The 26801-nt window shown below is 56.4% G+C and overlaps 2 protein-coding genes across 2 annotated transcripts in view; one reads left to right on the top strand and one right to left on the bottom strand.

The window, feature by feature from the left end:
* The first annotated feature begins 1861 nt into the window (after nucleotides 1-1861).
* Nucleotides 1862-10320, top strand: UCK2 (uridine-cytidine kinase 2). Its single transcript, XM_044439390.1, has 7 exons — nucleotides 1862-1882; nucleotides 4682-4841; nucleotides 5814-5910; nucleotides 6952-7094; nucleotides 8457-8554; nucleotides 8681-8729; nucleotides 10164-10320. The coding sequence occupies exons 1-7, from the start codon at nucleotides 1862-1864 to the stop codon at nucleotides 10301-10303; spliced, it is 708 nt and encodes a 235-aa protein (XP_044295325.1). The 3' UTR covers nucleotides 10304-10320.
* Nucleotides 10321-20676: 10356 nt separating this feature from the next.
* FAM78B (family with sequence similarity 78 member B) overlaps nucleotides 20677-26801 on the bottom strand; it is an 8303-nt gene continuing 2178 nt past the window's right edge. The window contains exons 3-5 of the mRNA XM_044439389.1: nucleotides 24835-24924; nucleotides 24087-24093; nucleotides 20677-21199 (exon numbers count right to left, since the gene is read on the bottom strand). Of these exons, the coding sequence (XP_044295324.1) occupies nucleotides 20677-21199; nucleotides 24087-24093; nucleotides 24835-24924 (620 nt within the window). The remainder of the gene's footprint in view (nucleotides 21200-24086; nucleotides 24094-24834; nucleotides 24925-26801) is intronic.

Genomic DNA, 26801 nt, shown 5'->3' with positions numbered 1-26801 from the left:
GGCCGCGGCGCCACGTCGGGCTTCGGTGCGGCTGGGCTGGGCTGACCGCGCGGAGCCGCCCCGGAGGCTTCGCTGCCGCCCTCCCGCGCATGGCTGCCGCTGGGCGGGGGGGGCCGGGGCGCCGGTGCGTGGCGCGGGCTGGCCGGCCGGCGGGCCGGTCCTGCGTCCTTGGACCCGGCAGCTGGGCTCCGGGCTGCGCCGTGGGAGCATATGCAGAGTGGGAGCCTGGATCGCGTCGCCCCCAAGGGCGCCTTGCGGGGAGCGTCTCTGGATCGCCCTCGTTCTCTCTCCGCTAGCCGGCCCCCAGCGCTGTGGTTGTGACTTTCATTCAGGCTTTGGCCTTACTGCCCCCTCCCCATGCCTGGGGCAGCCAGGGGGGTTGGAGGTGCTGAGAAGACTGGAGGAGTTGAGGAGTGGCCATGCAGATGTTAGCAAATTAATTGACACATGTTCTGAAGTGTGTGTGTGTGTGTTTAAAGTGCCCTCTCTCCCAAAGGTGCCCCTGCTCATAAAGAAGGGATGTATGAGCAGGGGAGGGGGCACTTGATTTCAGAAAGAAGAGATCCTCAGGAGCTCTGCCGCTCTTTCCAGCACATGCCATAGACTGTGGGTGGTGTGGCAGGTGGCCGACTGAGGGCCAGGCTGCAAAGGGAAGGTGTGCGCACTCCTGATGCTGCCTCTGCCTGGTGGCCGGCAAGGCAGGGGAGGTGGGCGCAGCTCGCTGCAGTCAGCACACCCAGCCAATTTCACTGCGCATTCCTGCAAGACTGAAGCGATCGTACCTGCTTTAGCCGTGGACAGGTCTTCAGTGGGATGGAAATGAGAGCAAGCAGTTCGTACAGCAGGGCTTCATGGGTGCATTCGGAGGGGTGGGAAGATGGCCGTGGCCTCTTGTGAGCCTTGCGCGCTGCCCCGGTAGTCCATGTGCTGATGTGCTGTCAAGTCATCTCCTACTTGGGGCAGCCCTGTGAGTGAAATGGCCTGTCAGTGACATCCTTGCTGTACTGAGTTCAAGGCTGGGCCTTCCTTCTTGGGTCACTCGATCTCTCTCTCGGTTGGTCTTCCTTTTCTTCTGTTGCCTTTGGCTTGCCCTGGCTTGACTGCCTTCTTCAGGGCGCCTTGCCTTCTCCTGTGGCTAGAGCTGGTAACAACTGACCGAATGAAATTCCTGGTCCAGTCCCACTGCGTCGTTAAAATAGCCAGCACTTCTTGGGATCTTGTGAAGCTGGGGATGAGTTTGCAAAACCATCTTCAGACTCACAATGGGAAAGATGGCAGGGAAGGCTCTTGGCCATCAGGGTCGTTCTTTCGCTGGCAGGAAGCTGCCTTCCTGCAGTCTGCTTGGGACATGTTGCAGTTGTGGCAAAGCAGCCGGTTGGATTCTGGGCTTCATCCTGTCCCAGCCTGTTTGGTGATGCTTTTTAGCTATGTGCTCCGTAGGGGCTTGCTTGGTGTGCCTCTTCTGCAGGTGTGTGGGGCCAGTATGAGACGGATTACCGTTTCCTGAGTTTCTAAAGGCTTAATAGTGCCTGTCCCCCATTTTCTTTACTGAATAATTATGGAGCTCTTAACGCAGCAACGTGCTGTATTAAAAAACTGCATTGCATCATATAGAAAAGCAAACGCTTTTTCTGATTTTTGCAATCAAAATAATGATTTTTGCATGGCTTACAGTTAAAGCTTTGCTGTTAAGAGTTGAACTGGGCAAGCAGTAACTGTCTCCTTTTTGTGTAAATGCTGTATCACGACACCCTCTCCCTGCTCCCGTTCCTCTCATTTTCTAATGCAAGCCAGCCTGAATACAAGAAAACAAATGTCAGTTTCAGTGCAAAAATCAAGCAGGGTCTCTCTCGCCTTCCGCATGCACCAGGCGCTATCGCTGGTAAGTGACTGCAGGACACGTGCATGCGCAGGGTGCCGTCCTGAGCGCACTTGCCTGAGAGTATGTCTTGCGGCGCTTAATGGGAGCTACCTCTGAGTAGCCATGATGGAAGTGCGCCGGTAGGGGGAGAGCTTAGGTTTCTTGCTCGCTTGGGCAGTGGCTTCCACACCGGTCCCTTCTCTCTGACCTTCACGCAAGTCTGTGGCTTCCCTGGGAGAGGTGGCCATGGCCGCATGCTTGGGGCAGAGCTCTGTGCAGCCTCAGGCTGGCTGGCTGGCTGGCTGGCTGTCAGAGCCCCTGTGCCCAGAGACCAGCCTGGAGAATGTGGGGTGGCATCGAAGGGAGCGCTGCTCTTCTTGGCTCGATATCAGTGGCTTCTTGGTATGCTTGGGGTAAACTGAGTTGCCACTCGGTTGCCCTTTTCAACGTGCTTGGGATGGGGGGTTGGCTTTATCAGTCACCCCATGAGGAAACCAGAATTTGTTCACTATACAGCAGTCACGGTGCTGCTGATGAGCATCCATGGAACATACTGCATGTGCTGAATGAAGCCTGGCGCGCCTTCCCAACGAAAGCAATCACTCCAGTTGATGCTACAAAAGCCTTTATTCTACACAGTACTACAATTTCGGTCATGTAAGCTAGGAAATTGTCCTCTCGTTCTAATTAAGTTCAACTTACGTGGTGTCTTTGTATCCTTCTGGGCCGTCCCTCTGGACGTGGGGCGTTGGGACCCCTCTCCCTGCATCTCAGTCAGTCTCGATTCTACTTGTCCCAGTCTGCTGGTGCGGCTGCGGAACAAGCATCCTTAACAGCTTCATTATCAGCTAAATTCCCATACTCCCAATCGCCACCTGGTGGGATTGTTTCTTCATCAACCCCCAAATGGTCTCTGGATGCTCTTCTGTTTTGACACCTCCCTGAATTTCCTTATCTCCTGTGCTTTCATTCCCATCATCTGTGCAGCTGGGGAGTGAAGCTTGTTCTGCTGGCACCAGAAATGCATCTTCACCAACCCTCTGGTTCTCATGGGAAGTTTCCTCTTCTTGTGCGCATGCCAAACACTCTTCTGAGTCCATGTGCACGACACAATTATTGGGGGAAAAATTACAGGCAGAGTTTGAAAAGGTCTGCAGATACCTGCATTCCTAGAATATTTACTCTCTGCAGCACCTGGAAGCTTTATTTCTGATGCTGTTTTCCCACTCCTACGCCCAGAATTAACACTGGTGTCAGAGGACATGACAGACCATGCCAGGTGGCTTAGTGTTATGTCTCAGCCCAGCCATTATGTTTTCCAACCAGAACGAAAGGTGACTATCAAGATCAATAATGGTTTGCTGAACTGAAAACAAAAGTTGTTTATGGATTAAGGTTACTCCCTCCTCAAACCTGGCTTCAGGGTGTATTGCATAGACATCTCACCCAATCGCTAGTCAGCTGACATTTATCTGCTGCCATTTGATGCTTTTCTTGTAATGAAACCCAAAAGGCAAAAAGCCACATCACTTCCATAATATTTCATTTTTGAAAGTGTTTTCTTCATTCTAATTAGATTCTGCAGTCTTGACATTCCGAGAATTCAGCTTAAAATGGAATTACTGTTTGTCCTAGTACACATACAAATCTTATCTTTGCTACAAAAAATCTATTGCAGAATAAATCAAAATTTGTTATGGATACAGCATATTTCATAATGCCATTATTGTTTCCAACACCCTTGCAGTGAAAAAAACAAACCAAAACCCCTCAGTGTGAAAGAAAAATTAAGAAAGGAAGCCTATTCAAAAGAAGAAATACCAACATCAGTAGCACAAACAAACAATACCCTTTTTGGCTCCCAACAAGACAACAGTGCAGCCGCACATTCCTTCTACTCAATCATCAATAATATAACTGCTTATTAAAACCAGGAATACCATTAAGGAGCCTGATCCCTGTCAAGGGTTTTTTTAAAGGCTGGAGATGGAAGGGGAGAAAGAGAGAGAGGGTGGGGAGTGTTAAATCACAGCGGCAGAGAAAGGGAAGGTGGCAGGGCGAGCTTGGGAGGGCTGATCGGGGCTGCGGAGGGTGGTGCCCCGGGCTCCGGCCTTGATGCTGCAGGAGTGGAACGAGCCGCTCCGGCTCCAAGGCAGCAAATGCAGCCTCGGAAGGGGGCTGGGGGTGTTCTGGGGAAGGAGGGATGCCAGTGTCCTGTCCTGGGTGGGGGGCAAGATCGGGGAAAGGGCTGCTGGATTTGCTGGATCCCAAGCTCGGCCAGAACCAGAGTCATTCCTTTCCCTCTGTGGGAGCAGCATTAGCTGCTGTGATGATTTGGAAGGAAAGAGAATGAAATTAAATGAACGGATGAATTTATTTCATTGGTATCATGCCCCATAGCCAGAAGGCTCTCTGGGTGGCTCACAGTGCGATCATAAACAATAATAAAGATAAACATAGAAAATACAGATTAAAATCGATGACATGGAATGCAAAGGCCATGATAACGGGTGAAAATGCAGCTTACTGCCAAAGAGGAAATGTGCTGGCAGCAGCTGGGGCTGTGAGTTCCTTGGGAAAGGTCCCCGTTGCATCGGCCCCCATCAAATGGTGCTACTTGCCTGCGTAGGTTGGCGCCCCCTTGGCACACACCTGGCACTTAGCGCAGATGTGAGCTCGTTCATTTTCCAACGGAGTCCCCACAGAGACGGGCAGATGGGGTGGAGGGTCGCCAGCCCTTCCGCCTGGTGCAAAATTTCGCGTTTTCTGTCAGGGCCAGACTCTCTGCTGCTTACTCTCTCTTCTTTGAATCTTTTGCAGTCGTCTGTCTGTGCCAAAATAGTCCAACTGCTGGGACAAAATGAAGTAGACCATCGTCAGAAGCAGGTTGTCATTCTGAGCCAGGACAGCTTCTACCGTGTTCTCACCACGGAGCAGAAGGCCAGAGCTCTCAAGGGCCAGTTCAACTTTGATCACCCAGGTACGCGTCACGGAGGCTGGGAAGGGATCGCCACGATTCTTCAGCCTCAGCTTCCGCTACCCAGAAGGAAACTTGGGAATCTGGAAGGTCGTTGTGCAACAGCCTGCCTTTCTCAAGGGGGAAACAGTGGGCCGCCCCCTGGGCTTCCCCATGAGCATATGAAGTCCTTCCCTGAGCTTGTAGACTGTGGGTGTCATTAATGGCCTTAGAGCAGGACCTGATCCACAACAAATATAAAACCGGAACAAAAGTACGGTGTCAAAAAGCATTTTAAAAATTTAGAAATCTGAAACAGAGCCAAAATGACAACCTGCAAAGGCCGCAGCTGGGGAAATCAGCAGAAAGCCTCCCTGGGAATCCTCCTCAAGATCAGGCCCTGATGAGCCCAGAGCTCCCTGGGGAAGGCGCTCGCTGGCGTGCGAGGCTAAGCCAGGCAGGCCCCGCCACTCCTGCCCATCCAGCAAGCTTCCCAGCGCAGCGGGAGGGCCTTCGGTGCAAGTCTGATAGTACCAGACGGAAACGATGTGAGCGCTCGGTGGCACAACCCGATTCACCAGCCGGCACGGTTTGGCTCCTGCTGGCAGGGCCTGCCCCTGTGCCTGGCGCTGGTGGGAGGCACTGCCGCTCGCCAGCGATCTCTGCCTCCTCCCAGGCTTCAGGGCAGCAGGGTGGGCGGGCGTAACTGAGGCACATGGAGCCCCCCCACCCTGTGGGGCCAGCCTGGCTTCCGCTGCTGCTCCGGCGGGCTCCAGGCGCAGCGGCTCCCTTGGCAGGCCCCCTTGCTGCAGAGGAGGGGGCATGGAGCTGCCCCGGCCACAGCTGCCTGGTGTGGCAGGAGCGGCAGGCTTGGGACTGCGGTGCTTGGCTCAGCTATCGGAACGGGGCTTGCGGGCCGAGAAGTCTGCCTCAGTGCCGGGGCTCTTCCATGGCGGGAGCCGGAGCCATTCCATCCTTTCTGCCTCCTCCCCGCAGATGCCTTTGACAATGAGCTGATTGTCCAGACCATCAGGGAGATCGTGGAGGGGAAGACGGTGCAGATCCCTGTGTACGACTTTGTCTCCCACTCTCGGTGAGTCCGCGTCTTTCCTTCCTTGCTCTCTCCCCAGGGTAAGCCCTTGGCAGCCACGCAGATGCACCCCCGCAAGGCGGCTTCCTCCTGCGAGCGGCAGCAGGCGTGCCGCAGACGCCGCTCCACGCGGCACCCTCTCGAGACGCAGCGGAAGACCCGGGGGGGCCGGCGTCGTAGGTCAGATTCGGGAGTTCTACACAATTTTTTGTCTGTCTGTCTAAAACAGTAGATTTCATCCCTGGAACATCTTAGATCACTAGAGAGATGCTGGCTTGCAATTCGTGGTACTCCAAGCTCTGACTGATGGAGAGTGGAAACCAGATTATGCTACTGTACTCATCTTTCCCTCTTCTTGGAATTGGGCTGGTCAGATGCGACAGCCTCATTCTTTCTTGGCAGATGGAGTGTCTGGGGATTTATCGGGTTTGGGAACAGAGGAACAGTCTACTACATGTTGTTTTATTTGTTATATAATTGCTTCTCCCTCCTTCCAAAGTAGGTTAAATAGAGTAAAACTAAATTGACCCCACTTTCAAAACAAGGGACTAACTTACTAAAAATAGTAAGTCCACAATGGACTCAAATCTTTGTGTTCACTTTCTAATAACTCTTAGCCATGGATTTTGTAATGGATTGGCTTTTCTTAAATTGGACAGATTGTGTGCACTTCTTGCCCAGTTGCTCTACTTTCCATAATTATATGCAAATGTAATCATAGAAAATTACCACCACCCAATCAAAAATATGCATTTCTCCACAAAGATTAAATATAAAAATGTGTACTCTGGGGGAACTGTATATTTGGTGAGTGGGATCAGTATGAATTTTCACAAATGCGTACGAATGGATTTGTGCAAATCTGATTCTATCAGTTAATAGATGATGGAATTAAAAGCATCCGATTCCATCAATGAATTGATGGTGGAACAAACAGTATCTGAAGATCTCCTGGATTTCGCAAAATCTATACATCCGTGTTTTGTCAGAACTGCTTTTTGGAGTTTGTATCTACACTGGAATCTTTCCTGTGCGTCTTAACAGCAAAGAGGAGACCGTGACTGTGTATCCTGCTGATGTCGTGCTCTTTGAGGGCATCCTGGCCTTCTACAACCAGGAGGTGCGGGACCTTTTCCAGATGAAGCTCTTTGTGGACACAGATGCAGATACCCGGCTGTCCCGCAGGGGTACGCTCTGGACTGTCCCCTCCTGCCGGGGGCGGGGGGGGGGGGCTCTTTCTCCCAGCCAGTCCCAGGAGGAAAAACGGGGGAGGTGGCAGACTTCGGCTACACGTGGCTTGTGCCAGCTGGGCCACGCAGAAGGCCGCTAGGGTCTCCTTACGCCCTGCTCATGTGTAGCTGTGGGGCAGCACACAGGAAGAGGACAAAGGTTAAGGAATTAAAAAAAGAATGAAGTCAAACGTTGAAAACAGGTTTGCACACTGAGAAGTGCGTGAATAAGTCTGAAAAAGTTAATAAATGGCAGCCACTTTCCTACAGATTTATCATGATTTCCTTTGACCCTGGCCAAGGCCCATATTCTTGGACCCTCCAAGTTTTCCGCATGGATGCTGTTGCCAGCTGCCTCCAGCATTTCATGCAGGGCTTCCCAGCTGGCATGACCCTGAGTCACCATTTGTCAGATTTGCCCCTTACTTATTCATGTATGTGCCACCAACAGCCAAAGCTTGTTCAGCGCTCTTCTTGTGCAAGTCAAAAGCGCAGGCGGCCGATCTGCCGGAGCCGCTGCTGCCCGCTCGGGTGGGCAGCATGCACCTGGTGCAGGGTGCTTGGAAAGGCCCCCCAGGCTGTGGAGGGGGTGGCCGTCTGTGCTGGCTTTCTTGGCACACAGCCGGCCCCTTCTGCTGCCAGGAACAGCGATGGCACACATGAATATGGAGCCTCCCTCCCACCATCCTTGCTTCCTTCTGCTCCCAACTCACCTTTCTCCAGAAGTGGCTCCGGACTGTGGAAGGCCTGCCAGAAAGGTGCCGGGGCTTTGCTGCACAGGCAGATCCACGGTACAGTCAGATGATGTGGGCCAGGGAGGGACGTCAAAGCCTCTGCTGAGTGTGGGTGTCCCAGCTCCAGAAGGCCGCGAGAGCCCCGAGGCCGGGCCAGACCGGAGGCCTCCTTGGCCACGTTCTGTTCCCGTGGTGGCCAGCCACGGGGAGCCGTCAGGATTGCAGCGAGGCGCTCCCCGACTGCCGCATCCCAGCGGTTGGCATGGGGAGGCTTCCTGCCTCGGAGCCCTCTGACTGAGCCGGCGTGGGCACCACACTCGCCTCACATGGGGCGAGCCCCCCTCCAGCCTCCCCCGGCTCGGCTGTGCTTGGCCACTGTGCGTACCCGGGTCCCCTCCTCAGCGTGTCAGGCTCCCAGCCCGCCTCTGCACAGGACACCCCCTCCCCGGGCCTCCCTCTGGGGCTGGAGCCTTCCTCGGGCCAGGAGGAAAGCCCAGGCTGCTCGGGACCCTGCGTGGGCCTGGCCCCAGCCCTGCGCTGGCCGCCCGGCTGTCGCTCACCTGCCCCTGGTCTCTCCTCCCCGCAGTTCTCCGTGACATCAGCGAGCGAGGCAGGGACCTCGAGCAAATCTTACTGCAGTATATCGCCTTTGTCAAGCCAGCCTTTGAAGAATTCTGCTTGCCTGTGAGTAGCGACTCACCCACTGGGGAGAGGAGGGAGCCGGGGAGAGCCCTCGGCTGCCTCTCCCAAAGTAGAGGGCTGGGCAACTACTTGTGTGACAGCGTCCCTCCCTCCCTGTCTTTCTGGCAGACCAAGAAGTACGCGGATGTGATTATCCCAAGGGGAGTGGATAATCTCGGTGAGTAGATGCACCAAGCGGGGAGGTAGAGCATTCAGAGGTGGAGGCTGTGATCCCTCTGAGCTGACTGTGCTCCTGGATCCTTGCACGGAAGGAGGGAATAACTGGATGTGGTGCAGAAGGCAAGCGTTTTTAAGCCAGTGGATGCGACTTGTTCTTGCTGGCATGAGGACTTGACATCTGATGGTTCGACATGCTCAGCCTCACTCCATCAGTTGCCCTCCTTAAATGCTGCCTGTCAAGCCTCATAAAGTTGGAGGACTGAACTTGGCTCGGAGGTGTTAGAGAAGAGGCCGTGCCCCCTGCAGGGAGTTGAAGAGGACGTGGTCAAGCAGGACACGGCCAGGGAAGGCGGCAGTGGCGAGGGGCCCAGAGACCGAGCTGCATGAGGAGGGGCTGAGGGCGGTGTGGGGAGGAGGATTGGAAGCGATAGCAAAATTTGGAGGGCCGTCTCAGAGCCAGTGGAGCATTTTTTTTCTCTTCCTTCAGAGAGTGGGACCTAAACCAAGGCTCTCAAATTACAAGGCAAAGGAGCGGATTTTCCTGGGGGAGAGGAATCCTCCTCTGGAGGTGCTTAAGCCGAGTGCGGTTTTGCAGTGCTACAGAAGGGGGCTTCCTGCTTCTAGGGCACCCCTTGCGGCTCGGCCCAAAGGTGCTTCCGGGCCTAGTCTTGCCCACAGCTGTCTGACGGACTCAGAAAGGGTGGCCAGCCCATTAACTGTTGTCCTTAAATCAGAGCCCTTGAAGTCCAGGAAGCCTTCGCTTTTTCTTTTTCTTTTTCTTTTTCTTGTGGCTTGCCCTCCAAATGCAAGAAGTGCATTTGGCTCCCGTGGCTGTTCGTAGAGCAGGTGGATTGGGGTGGCAGTGGTACGAGAGCTTTGGTTTTGGAAGCTGGAGAGCAGCGCAGTGATTGTGGCAGGTGTGCACAAGGGCTTTCTGCCTGGCTCGGCTCAGCCCAGCTCTGGAGAATGCCCCCTACTCCGTTTCCTCACGCTGGGCAGCCACAACTAGACGTGAAGTGTGTTGCTGGGAGAAAAGTTTCCACCTGGAACTTGAAGCCAGTTTGACTTCCAGAGTCAGGAAGCCCTCCCACTATGGGATGGTTCTCCCGCTAGTCCGAGGCAGCTTTGCTAATAGTGGAGAACGATAGGCGTTGCAGCCTGCCGCCATCTGCGGGGCCAGAAATGTCGCCCCTTTTCCACTAGCAAATAGCTGGGTAAGGAAGCTGCAGTAAGGGAAGAAGGGAGCTTTTGGGTGCTGCGATGTGGTGGGAGAATGAACAAGCGCTGGCAGAGCGTGGGGTGAGCCGCTGGGGGGGGCGTGGGGGCAGGGGCCGCCAGGCAGCCCCAGCAGTGCAGCCCACCCTGGTGGAGCGAGGCTGCGGCGGCGTGTTGGGATCGCTGTGGACAAGGCTTCCTCCTCCTCTCCCCGCAGTCGCCATCAACCTGATCGTGCAGCACATCCAGGACATCCTGAGCGGCGGCCCCAGCAAGCGCCAGCCCAGCGGCTGCCCGAACGGCCACGCCGCCCCCCGCCACCGACGGCGCTCGGAGTCCAGCAGCCGGCCGCACTGACCGTGCGCTCGTGGGGAGGCCCCGCTGCCGCCCCCCCCCCCCCCCCCCGCCCCCCCCCGCGCCCCCCCCCCCCCTAAGCCCCCCACCCCCCGCCCCGCCCCGCCCCCCCCCCCCCCCCCCCGGGGGGCGCGGGGGCCCCCGCCCCCGCCCCCCCGCCCGGGGCCCGGGGGGGGGGCCCCCCCCCCCCCCCCCCCCCCCCGTGCTGCAACCGCTCGAGCCCACCCTACGCTTAAGGCCACAATTCCCTGCGGAGCGCCGTGACTCGCCCTCCGTCTGCTGGGGGAGCGTTGCCTCCTGCAGCGGCTCTGCTGCGAGCTCCCGCGGGCGCGGAGGAGGAGGAGGCCCCTTCCGCCCGGGCACGGAGGTGTTCCGGGTCTCACCCGGGCAAGAGAGCCGGGTGGGCCTGTGGCAGCACGGCCGGGCGGACTGCTGGGCCTGTGCCGGGGCCGGGGAGGAGGCAGCGCGCAGGGGCCGGGAGGGCCTCGCTCTCAGGCGTGCGCTCGCTGCCGAGGCTGCTGGGCGGGGTGGGCCACGCTTCCTCGCGCACCTGCTGCTGCCAAGTGCGCGCACCGTTTGTTTAGTCTGACTAGGGAACTGTCAGAGGCAGCCTGGAAGAGGAGCGGCCGACGCACTGGAGATGCACCACGGTGCTGCTGCCCCCCCCCCCCCCCCCCCGCACTGCCATGAATCGGCGTCTGAGAGCTGCCCTGCCTCGTGGCCCCCGGCCCTGGCTTGGCGACAGCCAGGCTGCACCCGTCCAGAGTGCTGCCTGGACGGGCCTTTCCTGGGGCTCCGCACACTGGTCATGAGACGCTCTGCCTTCCTGGCGTTCCTGAGCCGGCCAGGAGCCGGGTGACCCGCTGGTGGCCTTGCCCCGGAACGGCTGCGTGTCTCTGGGTAGTGCAAAATGCCAGAGGGGCTGAGCTGCACCCCAGCCAGGCGTGCAGCCAGGGAGCTGGGCTGTGTGGCCTTGGGCTGAGGGGCCGATGCCGCGCACTGCTGAGCACTGGGAGGGGGTCCGGGGGCACCGTCGCTGCAGGTGCTGCGCGAGGGGTGGCAAGCGGGGTGCTTGCGCACGCAGCTGGCTCCCGGGGCCGGGGCCCGTCCTCCCTCCTGAAGCTGCCATTCAGCTGATGCGAGGCCTGTGGGAGAAGGCTGTTCCTCCTCTGTTTTGGGGCTGACCTCTGCGGATTGGCAAGCCGAGGCTGAACGGTCATGATTCCGCCCCCGCCCCTGAACTGCCTGCCCCGGCTTCAGCCAGACACGCCGATCTGTCACGCTGCACGGCTGGCAGTCCCCTCGGCCACTGAAGAGGAGAGGGGAGGAGAGTTGCCCAGGGCCCTCCTGCTTTGCCCGCCAGCCCAGGGGCCTCTTCCTCCAGGGCAGATGCTGTGCATGGCGGGGCGGGAGAACTCGGGGAGGTCTGTGCTCTTTCCACGGCCATTGCTTTCAATATGTGATCTTAATAAAGGTGACATGAAAAGTTTGCTCTTGTTACATTGCATTGAAATCCTACCTTTTTTCTCCCGTGAGGAATGCCCGGCGGCTGGCATAGCTCCGTTTCGCCCTCATAGCAACAGTGCTGAGAGGGAGTGGCCGGCCCAGAGTCATCCATGGCCAAGGAGGGCCCAAGCCGATTAGAAGCCAGATCTCCTGGGCCCAGTTCAGCAGGAAGCACCCCATCACGCTGGTCTTTTAAAAACTTTGGTTGTGCTAGCAGGACTGCAGCTAGTCTTGGTGTGTCAGATACAACCTGCAGAAGCAGGATGGAAGCTCAGGATTGACAGGCGTCGTCAAGGACCATCCAACTGGGTGGGATGAGTTCAGATCTCCCAGCCCAGTGAACTCACTCATAAAGGAGCTGGTGGAGGAACCACTCGGAAACACTTTCCATCATCCTTGAGAAATCATGGGGGACGGGGAAGTGCCACTTGGCTGGAGAGGGGCTGGTGTTCTCCCTGTCGCCAAGAAAGGGAAAAGGAACAACCTGGGAGCTCCAGGCCAGCCAGCCTGGCATCGGTCGATCTGGAAACACCTGCAGACCGCAAGCACCATCTGAAAACAATGCAGTGGTTACTAGAAGTCAACATGGATTTCTTGAGAGCCAAATTAATCCTTTTTTTTTTTTTTTTTTAATTGGGTAGCCTCCCTGGTGGATTGTGCGAATGCTGTGGGCACCATCTGTCTTGACTTCAAGCCAAGTGCCCAACAAAGTGCCCCACGATACTGCGATGAGCAAACTAGCTCGAAGGGGGCTAGACGGACAAACTCTCAGGTGGATCCACAGTGGATTACAGACTTGGATCCAAAGAGTGCTCATCAATGGCACTTTCTCAGACTGGGGCGAGGGAACATTGGGGTACTGCAGGGCTCAGTGCTGGGCCCAGGACTCTGCAACATTTTTATTAGATTTAGATGAAGTGTGGGGGCGCTTATCAAATTTGCAGTTGACACAGAACAGGGTGGGGTGGCGAATACCCTGGCAGAAGATTCAAGGTGGTCCTGGTAGGGTGGAGAGCTGGGCTGAGAACCACTGGATGGAATTCAGCAGGGCAAATGCCAAGTGCTGCACCTCGGAGAAGGGAGCCAACGGCCCCGCTAGCAGCTCGGCGAGTGAGAAGCATCTTGGAATCGTGTCTCAAGCTGAATACGAGTCAACAATGTGATGTGGCTACTACAGGGGCAAATGCTATTTTGTGCTGCAATAATAGAAGTAGCATTTCCAAATCACGTGAGGTACTAGTTCCCCTCTACTCGGTGCTGGTTAGGTCTCCTCTGGAGTTCTGCATCCAGTTCTGGGCACCACAAAGATGCAGACATGCTGGAAAGGGGTCAGAAGAGGGCAGCAAAGATAATCCGGGGATTGGAAACAAAGCCCTCTGAGGAGATACGCAGCAGCAGCAGCATACAAAAGCAACCTCACAAACCTGTGATAAGTCTGTGGTTAGGACTAGCCAAGCCACTCAAAACCACATCAGTCGAGCAGCGAACGGCCAGTTGGACCTCCCTGGGCAAGAGAGCCCGTGGTCCAGGCACCAGAGGAGTCCTGCTGGCTCAGCCCGAGGTGCCACCCGGCCTGGCACTCCGTGCACACAGCGCAAACCAGCTGCCCTCCGGGTGCCCGGGTGGGAAGTGTGCGGGAGCTCCTGCCCGGCTCCTCGGCCACCGCCGTGCACAGGCAGGCAGGCCACCCCGGGAAGGAGGACGCCGCAGCAGCAGGCCTCGTGGCCACTGGTAGCCGCCTCCCTCGAGGAGCCGCCCATTGCTCTTGCAAGCGGTCCAGGCTGGCGCCGCCACCACTTCCAGCAGCAGTGAAGGCCATGGGCTGCGCAGAGAGCCCTTCCTCTGCTCTGCCCGAAACCTCCCCCAGGCCGCTCCGTGGGGGACCTCGCTGGGTCGGGTGCTGTGGGGGAGGGACAAAGCGGGGCTCCCCTCCGCACGAGTCACGTGTTCCCCAGGAAAGGGCCCGTTCAGGTCGTTCGAGGTGGGCTTGGAGGGGACCTCGCTCCCGGACCGAGGCTGCGGAGCCCAGCTGAGCTGGCGCAGTGGCAGCTGCATGCTTCAGAGGGCAGGGCTGGGCCCAGTCTGCACGGCGTCCAGACGCTGATCTGGGTGGCGCCTGCTTGGGCAGCCCGGGGTCATGCTGCCTTCCACCCCCAACGCTGCGGCCGGAGCACGGCACTCGCTCACTCGCCCGGCCAGCTGTCCCGCCCGTCAGGCATGCACTGCCCAGTCCCAGATCGCCCGTGCCTGGCCGGGCGGAGCCGCCGCACACTTGCCGGGCACGTAGCCCATCTGCAGCACGATGGATCCACGCGGTGCCTGCCGTGGCCTCTTGTCGGCCGTGCGGTTTCCCCCCGGCAGCAGGACTGCGTCGGGGGCCTCGGAAACGCCCTGGATGGCCGGCCGTTGCCGCTGAGCCCGCATGAAGGTGCTTGCAGAAATCGCACTCGCCCGATTGCCCACGGCCCGGCCGGGGACAAAGCGCCCCCCCCCCCACACACCTGTGCCTGCACAGTCACACGCCAGCTTACGGATTCTTCTCTTGCCTTGCAAAAAATGGTTGAGCCTGCGTCACAATTCGTTTTGTGAAATTTTCATTTTCTTAAGCATTTAAAAAAATCTTGACTGGTTCCTATGCAGCGTGTGTCCTTTACCCTTAAAACCTGTATCATGGGGGAAACAGCAACCTGAAATGTAAAAAACCAAGCCAAGAGGGCAGCTCTGGGAGCACGTGCAGGTTGGATGCTGAGTCAGAAGCCAAAGGGTCCCGGGATGCCGCAGAACTGAGTTAATCAGGAGAAGGGCAGAGAAGCTGGGAGGCCCCCGGAGCGACTCACCTGGCCAGTCCTTTGGCTGGCTGTGGCACGGACTGAAGTCGAATCCAGAGCTTTATAACTACCCCACCGCCCCCCCCCCCCCCCCCCCCACAAAAAAAGCAGCACTCTTCTGTTTGCAATACATCATGTATTTAACCATTTCTTAACATTCCAGAGAAGTGGAATGCAATGTTGATGGAGCTTTTGTAAAATCCAGAAATAAAGAGCGAAGATCCCCACCCAACCGTTCAAGTCAGTGTTGTTTTAAGGCACTCTGCAAAACCAACGTTCCTCTCGTTTCTTTCCTTCCAGGCTTTTTCTAATGGCAGAATACTGATTTTCCCTCCCCAAAATGACTTCTACATGCTCCAGTTCCATTCAACATCTCTAGAAACTGGTAGCATCTACAATGTGAGTAGAAACAAAACATCCCAAGTGAGGACGGGGGAGGGTGTCGGAGGGGCACAGATGAGGAGAACAGTGGGCTGAAGGGACAGATGCCACGCTCGCCTCCTCCCTTCCCAGGCTTAAGCAGGACGTCTGCTCCAAGCAGCTAATCGTGCTGCAAAGGGAGAACGGAAGGCAAGGTGGACGCTTCAGACAGGAAGCCGCCTAGAGGAGGGTGCTCGCCCTGCCCAGCCGCCCCGCGTGTGGCCATCCTGTTCCAGTGGAAGCACCCCAGCGTCACTGGAAAGGCTTCTTGCACTCAACGGGTTGCCCGGGGGATTGAAAATGGGGGCGTCCAGTAAAACAAGCAGCAGCACCTGGTGTGCAGGATGCCGTTTGGAAGGGCTGCTCCCTTGGGGGGGGACCGCATCTGGCGGGGATGCAGAAAAGGCCGAGGCCCCTCTGCTGGGATGCCCACATGCCAGGGAGCATCAAGGAGCTGCTCCGGAGGCTCCAGAAGAGGTGTGCCACGTGCCTGCCCGGACAGCCGGGGACCCGGGAGTCAAGCTGCTGGCTGCAGGCGCAGAGAGAGGCCAGGAGGGGCTTGCGGTCCGTCCTGCCACCAGCCAGCCTGGCCTGCTGCACCAGAAGTCCCCGTGCTGGGAAGCCACGCGGCCTCCTTCACGGCGGTGGTGCCAGGGCCCAGGAGAGAAAGTCGATGCGCAGAAAAGGACGCCGGATGCTGGGGAAGTCGTCGACCCTGTTCCGCAAGCTGGGGGGGGGGGGCTCCCCCTCCCGCTCACCTGGCCTGTTGTTCTTCCCTGAGAATAAAGATGCTGGGCCCTTCAGGAGATGAGAGCCTCTCTGCAACTGGGCCTGCTCTGGGTCCCTTTCCCTGCACTTGGCAGCACAGTGATCCCAGTGGAGTCCCCTCCCTTGTTCCGAGGGCAGGCCCTTGCGGGCTCAGTCTCCAAGTCACAGGGCAGCAGCCCAGCCACCAGCTGCAAAGGGGATCCAGCAAGGTGTGTTGAGCCAAACCCGGCCCACAGAACAGGGGAAGGCCGCAGTGCCGCAGCCGGCAGCGCCTCTGCCCCTGCACCTCCTCCCAGGCCGAGGGCAGAAGCAGGGAAGGCAACGTTTCCAAAGGCACCAGTGCCTGCCGCCGCCGCCGCCTCAGGGATGCAACAGGCGCCAGCAGAGGGGGGGAAGCAGCCGGCTGCCACCGTCCTCCTGTCCTACGGCAGGTGGCGGGTGGTGCTTCGTCACCCAGCCAAACGCCACCGCATCGTCCTGTCTAACCGCAAAGCTTGCACTGGGGGTTGTAATGCCCAGAGAGGTTTCTAGCTCATGCAGTCTTGAAATGAAAACCTGCCCAATGTAGAATCAGGCTTTGCTGCTTGTCCTCTGGCAGGATCCTTTCAGATGGGAGATGCCTAGAATGAGCAGGCAAAAGGCATTTTGTGGCAACGTCGTCTTGGACTCCTTCAAGAATTTGTTGCAGGAAGGGAAGCGGGAAAGAAGCGACTGAACACACGGGAGGGTCCCCAGCGGGAGGTGGCACTGGCATGGATGAGGTGGGGGCGGCACGCAGAGGGCATCCTCTGGGGCCCCCCCTCGCCCAGCTGCATCAGAGCTGCCAAAGGCCACTCGGAGCCGGGCATCAGCGGGAAGGCAAAACGCTCCCTTGTCAAGGGAGGAAACCCGACAGCTTCCTCTGAGGGGCTGGACGTCTCTGCCTCAGCGCAGATTTGGAGCTGGGAATTTGCAAGAGGCACTACTTAACTCGGAGGTCTGGACGCGCTCTGAGCCATCTAAGGAACAGCCCACCAAGAAGCCGCAGTCTAGCCGGATTCCCGCCTCCGGCCTGCACGTCCGGCCACCTGGCAGAACCTGCTGCAGAATCAGGGTAGTTCGCAGGCACACCGGGAGGCCCAGGAAGTGCTGCCTGGGCGGGTACCTGCCTCTAGCTCAGCTTCTCGGAGAGGCATCCAAAGAGCTCAGCTCATCAACCTAAGACATTTCAAGTCCCAGCAATCCATCTAAGTCTGGGAGAAATGTTCCAGATGAATTCAGAATGGATTGTTTCCCTTCCTTCACTCTTGATCCAATTATTTTTAGTGACAGCTGGAACATTTCCCAACTATTGTGCTAATAGGGCGCCAGAGTGGTGCAGTGGGGGGCGCGTGTGGGCCTGGGAGAGGGGTGGCCCCTGTTCCGGCCTTTGCTCAACCATGGTGCTCCCGGGGCCAGCCACAGATCTCAGCCCAACCTCCCTCACAGGGTTGTTGTTATGAAGATAAAACTGAGAGGAGGAGGGTTATGTAAGCTGCCTTGAGTTCCTTAAAGGAGAAAAGGTGGGACATGCACTAAATAAATAATACAGAATGAATGAATGAATGAATGCAGAATGAATGAATGAATGAATAAATAAATACAGAATGAATAAATAAATACAGAATGAATGAATAAATACATAAATAAATAAATACAGAATGAATGAATAATATAGAAATGTTCCATGTTATTTTCTTTAAAACACTAGTAACTGGACAAAACAAGGAAACTTTCTGTCTGTCCCTTAGAAGGAATTTGGCTTTTCCATGCTGGGTTTCATACCCACAAAGGGCTTATGCTCGCCTTCCAGAGCATCGTGAGCTGCTCTCCCCGGCAGTGAGGGCAGGACATGGTCCAATGGGGCAAAGTTCAAGGAACCGGGCTTCAGGTGGGTGGGATGCCAGGAAGTGCTTCCTGAGGGTCAGGGCCCCTACGTTACGGAATGGGCTTCCACAGGAGGTGGCGGGGCACCAAGGAAAGACTGGACCAACACATGCTGGGGATTGCATGAGAGGAGCCGGCTGGAGCCGGGGGTCAGACCAGATGGCCCAGCAGGTCCGTTCAGACTCGCTCTGCTTCTATGTTTCTATGTATTTTAAATCTTTGCACTTCTGACAGCCTTCTTTTTTATTTTATTTTGTAGTTCTAAACCAATGTAATAAAAAATAGATCATAAATAATATAAATAAACAAATGAACGAGCGAATGAACAAACAAAGGAACGAATGACATCAGTGGAACAGAAGCCACACACTGCACATGCAGATTGCTCTACCAAAGGTTTGTCGCAACGGTTGGTTGTTATCAGGCCTTCTATGGAAGTCTAATAGTTGGAGTGACTTCCCAGGGGAAAATCCATAAGCACCTGCAGCTGGCCCGCTTGCTTTAAATGTGCGGGTGCCGACTTGGCGTAGCATTTCCAGCTGGGCCACAGCAAGGCGTTCAGGCCAAGCCTCCCTCAGTTCCTGCTCGGCAGGCTCTGAAGGTCTGGCGGGCAGCTGATCGGGGTCGCCGAGCGCTTCCGGCCACGCCTGCCCTGTGTATGTCCTTACAGACCCATCACTTAATAATGCGTAGTAACAGGAGCACTTCTCATGCATTGCTTCAGTCATCTTCCGGGGGGAGCACGCCTGCTGGGACTTGGAGACGCAGCGGCCCCTGCAACAGTAAGCAAGATCAGGCGCCAGGTGGGCCACGCCAAAGCGGTATCTGTGAGCGAGAGCACCAAGGCTCCGGGGGCGGGGGGGGGGTGCATGGCAGGGGAAAGGCAACTGCCCGGCAACGACCAGAGCGTGTTGTGAGGCTGACCTTAAGGCGGCTCGGTGTCCAAGACACTGCCCGGAACTAGTGTGAATGCATTAAGAAGGGCCTGAAGCTTTTTGCCCTGGCAGCCAAGCAATCCCAAACACTCGGCAGCCTTTTAGTGACCCTACAAGGTTTCTCCCCATTAGAAGACTGAACTCCTGCAGCACCAACAGAAAGCTTCCATTGTCAAGCCAACGGCTGATCTGGAGGATGGTAAGAACCAAGAATGACCGCCAATCCAACCAACTCGTGTCGGAGCTCTGCACAGGTAGTGAGACGCAGGGAGCAGGCCAACTGCTCGCCTTCTTCCGGAGGGCCAGTCCCCGCTCGTGTAAGAAGGGCAGCGTGCAGTGCCACCAGCACGCCAAGTGCATAATGCTCGTGGGGGCTCCCTGGGGTGCCGCACAGGCCGAGCTCCCGGAAATGGCATCGCATCACGAAGCCCTGCCACCTGTACGTCTCTCCTCTACACCTGCATGCAGCGATTTCTATTCAAAGGGCCATGCCCTTCTGTTACTCTCAGACGGAGGCGAAGAGCAGAGCGCTGCGCTTTTCCACAGAGCCATTTGCTCACCAGGCCGCCCAAGCGCTGCTCGCCCTGTCGAGACCCACAGCAAAGCCTGGAGCTGCAGCCAAGCGCGCCTTCCCTTCTCCGGGCATCCCGTAGCAATGCCACGCGAGGGTCCGCACGACACAGGAAGACAAGCTGACAGCACATCCCTGAAAACCTCACAGGTTAACATCCCCAGGTACTCTCTCCTTCCAGCTATGGCGTAATTTCCACAATGAGCAGAGATGCTCCTGCTGTATGGCTCTACGAATGCTTGAGAAGATGCGAGGGAAAGGAAGCAACCGTGCAGACCTTCTCAATGCAGGGAAATGCAGAAACAATGAAGGGGATTTTGGGGAAGGGCTCCCTCGCAGTCGGGGGGGGGGTTCAGCTGGCAGCCCAGGGGGCGGCATTTTGCGCAGGAGTGCTCCTCCTCCCCAAGCCCCCTTTCCTCCAACCATGCGCAAATGCATCACCGCCAAGGAGAGCATGGAGATATGTGGGTCTCCAGCATACCCCACAGCCCATCCTCCATGAGAGCCGGACTCCTCCTGGGACAGAGTGCCAGGCAGCAACGGACCCAGCCTGTTTTTTAACATTTTCCCGCAATCACCCTCTGAGGCCAGCGACACTCAGTCACTCGCCCCCTCCCCTTTTAGAGAAACATGCTATATGTGCAGACCGTGTTTGGCGGCTTAATTTTGCTTGTACTGAAACCAGAGCTGGGGTAGCACATAGAAACCGAGCATTCCTTAAATGCTAAGGTTGGTTGACCTTGGATTTCACCCAGAGCATGGGAGGCTATGGCAAACTCCTACAGTTGCATTTACTTGAAGCACACAGGAAAACATGCAAAAGGTCTTAACTCCATCAGTCCAAATAAATTCTCCTCAGAAAGAGGAAGAGTGGATGAGATGCTTCGCAGGTCCAGTTGTGCTTCCCTTCAGCACCACGGACAGTTCCCAGCAGCCACCAGGGCTCTTTCTCAGAGCTCTCAGCTGACCAGGCAGAATGATCGTTTCCCCTCCACAAACATCCTTCCCATTCTGATGAGCAGTATGATCACTCTGATTATCAATCAAAAATGCATAGGTATCATGTTGTAGTAATATGCCATCCCTCTTTTTCTGATCCCACCAGAGAGTGGCCAACCTACCAGGAGTCCATGGAATATCTGGTAAGAGTGGCCTCCGTAACGACACGTAGTTGGCTAGGATGCATCATTAGCCACAGGCACTGGAAAACGTATTCTGGATCTACGTTGTTCCGGGGTGAAAGCCTCTTTTCCCACGGGAACATTCCTGAGGGGTGGAGCAACGCGAGTGCTTCTTCCCAGCTCCTCTGGCGTGGCACAGCGTCGGCATCCCCAGTAACACTGTCTCGAAGGACTCCCTCCCCACTTGCCGCTGCACAAAGCAGGTGAACGCAAGAGCTCTGCTCTGGCTCAGGTGACGTGTGCCAGTGGGCGAGGACGCCCCCTATTTGGGTGGTATCACTACCAAAGGCAGGCCCCTCTTGGGCCTCCACATGAGGACCTGGGCATCGTTGGCATTGGGTTTCACCAGTGCATTTGGCGGGATGGGCTCCATCCTGCTCAGGATTTTGGGCTGCTCCTGCTGAGTCCTGCCCACCAGCCGAGCTCGCTTGCCCAGGAGCTGCATGGGATCAACCTCAATGTCCACTCGCATCCTCCATTTTATTGTCTGCAAGATTATTTTTTCCTTGGTGGTCATATTCATGGCTACCAGCCACGTGGTAAAGCTCTGATCCCGCTTGATCCTAGTCAGCAGGGGCACATTGCTGTCACTCACAGGGACAGCCCAGGTCACACTAGGGTAGAAGTTGTCGTTCATACTGACGGAGAACCTGGACACCTTGTTGGTGGGGCCAGTCAGGGTCACGGTCTCCGTGGTGTTTCCATACCAAGGGTAGCTCACTCCATCAGAGTCACTGATGGCTTTTACGCGTCCTTCTCTCAAGTCGGGAAGCTCCCAGCTCGACCTAGGCGGAGGCGAAAGAGAAAGCCGGGTGAGGAAATCTGTAGTAACAGGCGCTAAGCAATTCCTGCCAATTCACACTTGCAAAAGCAGATCGCATCAGAAGCATCACTTGCCATTTTTAAGAGGAAAAAGCGAGAGAAGAATAAGTATGGGGTAAAGAGGACTCAAAGAAAGTATATGCAGTAACTGAGCATACGCACGGAGCAAAAGAGGGAACTGGAGCAAGCAATGCTCTCTCGGCAGCCGCTCTGCTGGCCAAACCCATCCGGGCAGCTTCAGTTAATTGCTGCACTACACGACCTCCTCCTGCAAACAGTATCTACTCACTGGTGGTTTCCTCCTCTCCACTGCTACACATTCAAGGATACGATCGGCTGGAACGCTCCCTCAGGAGCGGGAGGGCTGAGACTGCGAGGGGCTGGAGTCATTTTTCCTACTTACAGCAGTTGACACACATCCTGTCCTAGATGAATGTGAGTGAGAAACTCAGCTGAAGAGACAGCAACCAAGTTTAACACTCTTTGACTATAAGAAAACGGAGGCCAGTCACTACTCTGGACACCAGGCGGCCCGCCCCACGAGCGATCCCAGAGCACCGCGCAGTCCAGAGCCGCGTCTGACCTCCTTCCCACTAGGCAGCTGACCCAGAAACAGCTCTCTCTGCCAGCCCTGGGATCAGGACGGCTTCTTGCTACCAGAAATAAGCCAGGACTACTTTCACAAACCGTCCTTGCATCCCTCGTTTGTCCATCACTTGCAAAATCTGGCTACATCTTGAACAAGTTGGGCTGGATTTCCTCACCGTCCTGAAGAGATCAGACTCTTAAGGCACTCAAGGCAAGCAGCGCCGCCAGAGCAGAGAAGCAGCCCAGCCCTCCTGCAGCAGCGCCCTGTGAACCCCTTCCGGCTGGGAAGTCATTTTTCCCCCTTGGATGGTCTTGGAGCCACGTCGCCGCGTCAGATTTGCAGGGAGGGACCTGAATCGCTTCATGGAGTTGGAGGAGGCCTTCTAAAAGCCACCCAACCCAATCCCAATCCCAATCCCACAAAGGACCCGTCCCCAGAAAAGATATCCTAGAAGAGCCACACCTCATTCGTATAAGATGGTCTGCTAACACTGGTATCTTTAAACATGCTTGACCTGAATTAAATGCACCAGCAGACCTGAATTAAATGCACAGGTGTGCAGAACGGTGCAGCTGTGCTGCATAAGACTGAAGACCCGGCCAGCTGCCCAGTGCTCCTCCCACCCCCCACCCCCCCGATGCCCGCAGAGACCCCGAGCAGGCAGGGCAGAAGTGGCACATCTGAGGAGCCCTTCCCGCAGGCGCCAGCCCCACCCCTTGAGGGGAAGGTCTGGATAGCGCGAAGAGCCCAGCAGGCCGGCCAGTGTGACTGACGCCAGAGAAGGGGGCTGCCCCAACAGGGACCAGCCCCCTGGATTACTTGGCAGGAGGGCAGTCCAGCCCCAGTCTGAGAAAAGGGGAGCCTCCACGACTCTGCTCGGGAGCTAGGTCGGCCTGCGGCTTTTACCCTCCCTCTGCAGACTCCGTTAATGGAAGCTCCTATCGAGGCGGATCAGTGACGCCAGCCCACCGTCCAGGCTGGCGGACGACTGTTATCGGGGAGCGAATGTGATGGAAGAGGAACTGGGTCACCCCATTCTGCCCAGTCAGCGATCACCCTTCCAGCATTTGTCTCTGACGGGTCTGTCGTGCTCAGCACACTCTTCCTCCATGTCTGCTGAGTGTCGCACTGGCTCTGTAATCAGTGCTTGCCAAATTCCTGGAGGCAGAACCCAGCTGGGGCTTCTGGTGATGCCCAGTCGGTGGCTCTTCAGGGAGAAGACCGCATACCAGAATGCCCCTTGGGGTGCTGCGTGGGCGCAGCGCAAACCCTCAGCTCCAGTCTCTGCCACCCACCCGCTCCTCTTCCTCGTCTCTGGCTGCGGGGCAGGGCTTGGACACGGGAGGCCCCCAGAGCTGGGACTCCAAATCCACCCACTGGGTAATGCCGGCCAGCCGGCCACAGCCCCCCGCCCCTCCTGAGGCACATGTCCCTGCGCACATGGCTTCTCAATGGCCGCAAGGCGGATGCTGGGAATTAGAAGCTATTAGACGTTCCTCTCCTATAATGCGATGGAACTGTGGGCCTGAACCACATTCGGCATCTGAACAGGTGGAACGGAAAGGCCACTTCTAAATGAATCCTTCTGTGGCAACTGATCTGCTTTTCCTGAAGTTCGCACACAGCTCTTAGCCAAGCTCATTCAGGGATGTGCGAGGGATCTGTCTGCAGGTGGGGACCTGCCGGAGGTGAAGGGGAGAGAAGCGGGCCCTGGTCCGTGAACAGCGGCGGGAGGACGCGGTGGACCACTGGCAAAGCCTCCCTGGGCAGGGGCGCTCTATCTCTGATGTGCTGCTGAGCTGCTGCCTTTGCATCTGGCTGGGCCGGCAGGCACCCTCTAGCCTGGCAGTCGCATAGACGGCCGCTCCGTGACACAGCCTGCTCCCGGCAGCGGGCGAGGCACGCGTCACTCTCCTCTCGACCCAGCTCGACACGCGACGGGTGTGCACTACCAGGCTGCCTCTCCCTCCGCAAGGGCACCGGCCGCCCCGGCTCTTCAGCCACACGGCCCTCGCGGCCTCTTGCCCGGAGCAGGTGGCGCCAACCCCGAGCTTCCCAGCAAGGCCGAGCAGCCCAAGGCCTCCAGGGAAGAGGCCTCCATCCCCCGAGCCCTGCCCTGCGCCCGCCACGCCAACCGTCACGAGTGGCGCAAGGGGGAAGGCGGCGGGGGACTGCGCGGCGAGGTAAGAAGTAGCCCCCTGGAGACAGCGCCCGCGTCACGGGAAGCACACCTGTCGGGCCACCTACAACTCATGGCTCACCTTCCTGCTAGCGAGCCAAAAGCGTTCGTGAGCGAGTCAGTGCAGGCGTGTTGGAGGAGCCACTCTCTGCCGCTCTCAGCACATCAGCCCCAGTTGCAGCGGCGTCTCAGCGGGGCCCGGGGTGGCGGGACGCCACCACGCCTGAGTCCAGGCAGCGGGACGTGAGCCCAACCCCGGAGGAGCACGCGAGGGCCGCGCATTTCAACTGATGCCCTCGGAGGCTGGAACAGGGTTCGTGTTGCTATGGTTACTGGGAGCATCAGCATCGCTTGGCTACAGTCGTGAAAACACATGCTCAGAGCCTGAAAAAAGCAGGGGGTGCCAAGTGTGTCCGAGAGCTGCTCCTCCAGATGGCTGTTGGGAAATGGAAGTTACAGATCCAGGAGCTGGCAGAGGGCGGTGGGGCGGCACGTGGCAGAGGCTCCTCTTTAGGCAGCCCCACTGCAGGGCCCCAGAAAGCCCAGTCAGACCTCCTGACCGGAAGCGATCGCTGCCAGCCTCTAACAGGCCTTTCCAGAGCAGCTGATTTAGGTAGCGACAACGCAGCTCTGCAACTCTGGATGGTGCCCACATCGGGGGGCTTTGGGGCTGGCACGGCCCTGGACGCCCCAGTGAACGGCCTTTGCTGACAGAGCAAAGGCAACTCCGGCATCTTTCGACACGCTTGTGCTACCCCAGCTTTTGCCCAGAGCACCAAACTAGAATCACACCCTGCCATGCCACGCACTTGCCTGTGTGTAAACCGCACCTTCGGGGTTTACATCAGGCGCCTCCAGGGCTGCAACCCCCACCCAGTAAAAGGGACAGCCAATCCGCAAGGCGAGACTCGCGCCCACAGCTAGGGGGAGACGGGACAGCCTGCCGCGCGTGCCTTGAGCACCTCTGAGGTGCTTCCTGCAACGTGGAAAAGGCGGTGCAGCGTCGTTCCGCACAGGACAGATGCTGCCTCTCTAATTAGAGATACAAAATTTCCACGAATGTTGAAGCCGTGGGAAAATGTGAGATTTGGCAGAATATTGACAAATCTGCATATTTTAGCACTCTTTGTGGACCGTTTTGTTGCCTTGGGAAAGCCCTCGCCAGCCTGTTGCCCAGGGGATGCATTGGATTTTGGCTTCCATCAGTACCAAACTGCTGATCCAGTGCGCAGAGATGCTAGGCCTCGTGGCCCAAAACATCTGGAAGGCACCATGCTGGCGGAAGGCTGCTTCAGGGACGCAAGTTATGCTATGCATGATTGCAACATTATTTTGATTGAAAAATTAAAAACTTTAAAATTGCAATTGAAAACTTGTAGAAGAAAACGCAATAGATTTGTAATTATTGACTTCATGAACCAAGCTATATTTTTAAATTTTATATACAAGACTTCACAATTTTATGAACAAAACATGTTATGCATATACATTTTAGGTTCCTATTTTATGTCTGACCCAAGGAAACTTCAGCAAATCATCATGGAAATAGCAGAATCATCCTAGACTCCAAAAGGAGCAGGAAGAAGTGGAGGTAGGAGAAGACAGTCCCTCTTTCTAAGGAAGTTTAGGGGATTCCGGTTCCTGCCGTAGAGCTCAGGGAAAACTGATCTGCAGGAAAGGCTATCAGAATTGTATTTAGTTGGGAAAGACTTTGCTTAGGAATGGTAAGCCAGCCTTGTTTAATTTTAAGAACCATTAAGCAATCTCTACCTATTATCTGAAGATAGTATTTCTGTTATTATGTACCTTATTTCCTTTTGCAAATATTTCCATGAACATCTTATTTTTGATTGCTTTGAAAAGTGATCTCCAGTGACAGCATCTGTCATGCCTGCCTTGGAGCATCCCTGGGTTGTGGTTGTTGTTGTTGTTGTTGTTAGTCGCGAAGTCGTGCCTACCAGCAAGAAATCCATTATAGCAATCTTTTTTAAAAGGAACGAATGAACTGTGTGTGCTGGGAATCATACAGAAAGAATGTACCAAAAACATTCAATGATCCTTTCATTATTTCCAGAAATGTTATATAACTAATTTTTCTACCAACACTTCTTAGTTTTTAGAAATCATTTAGGGAGTAACAACATATAAAAACTTTGCCTGCAGTATTTTATTAATCATTTTAAAAGAAAAATTCCAGAATCCAAAATGGTTCAATTTCTGTTCTTGGAACAAACGTGTTTCCCCTAAATTCCTCCTGGTTTTCTCATTGGACTTGAATTCACACTCTCAAGCACTTCAGTATGTAAACCGATGTGTATGATATAATGAATTCATGTGCTTACCGCAAGAAAAAACTTACATTTTCCCATAGTAACATTAATGCACAGACCTGCACTGCCCTATAAATGAGGAAATCTTTAGTTCGAATCCCTTCTCCGCGTCGCACTCATTAGCTGCCCTGCGCGACCGATTCTCGGCTGCAGTGTGCAGATCGTGGCAGTGACCTGCCTGGTGCGGGTCCCAGAAAGAGCGCCTCGGCTAAGGGGCATTTCACCCGGCGCCTGGGACAGCCATGGCGGGGGCGGGGGCGGGCGAAAGGGCGCCGGGGGCCGCGCCGGGGCTCCGCACGCCCAGCCGAGACAGGGCGCCCAGCGGGAGCGAGAAGGCCTCCCTCTCCACGCGCCTCCGCGGGCCCGGCGGGGGCCGCCCGGACGACGCCACCCGCGGCCGCGCCGCTGCTCCCCCGGCGGCCCGGAAGGCCCCGCAGCGCCCGCGCCCGGCCCCGCCGCTCGCCCCA

Source organism: Varanus komodoensis, unplaced genomic scaffold (genome assembly GCF_004798865.1).
Source record: "Varanus komodoensis strain SLA01 unplaced genomic scaffold, ASM479886v1 scaffold34_3, whole genome shotgun sequence".
Classification (NCBI taxonomy): Eukaryota; Metazoa; Chordata; class Lepidosauria; order Squamata; family Varanidae; genus Varanus; species Varanus komodoensis.
This window is presented reverse-complemented; position numbering and strand designations above follow the sequence as displayed.

Bases quoted from the DNA above. Each gene is read 5' to 3' on its own strand.
- UCK2 (XM_044439390.1), top strand. From the start codon at position 1,862: ATGCACCAGGCGCTATCGCTG. The intron at 1,883-4,681 runs GTAAGTGACTGC...AATCTTTTGCAG, and splicing joins TGCACCAGGCGCTATCGCTG to TCGTCTGTCTGTGCCAAAAT. The intron at 7,095-8,456 runs GTACGCTCTGGA...TCCTCCCCGCAG, and splicing joins TACCCGGCTGTCCCGCAGGG to TTCTCCGTGACATCAGCGAG.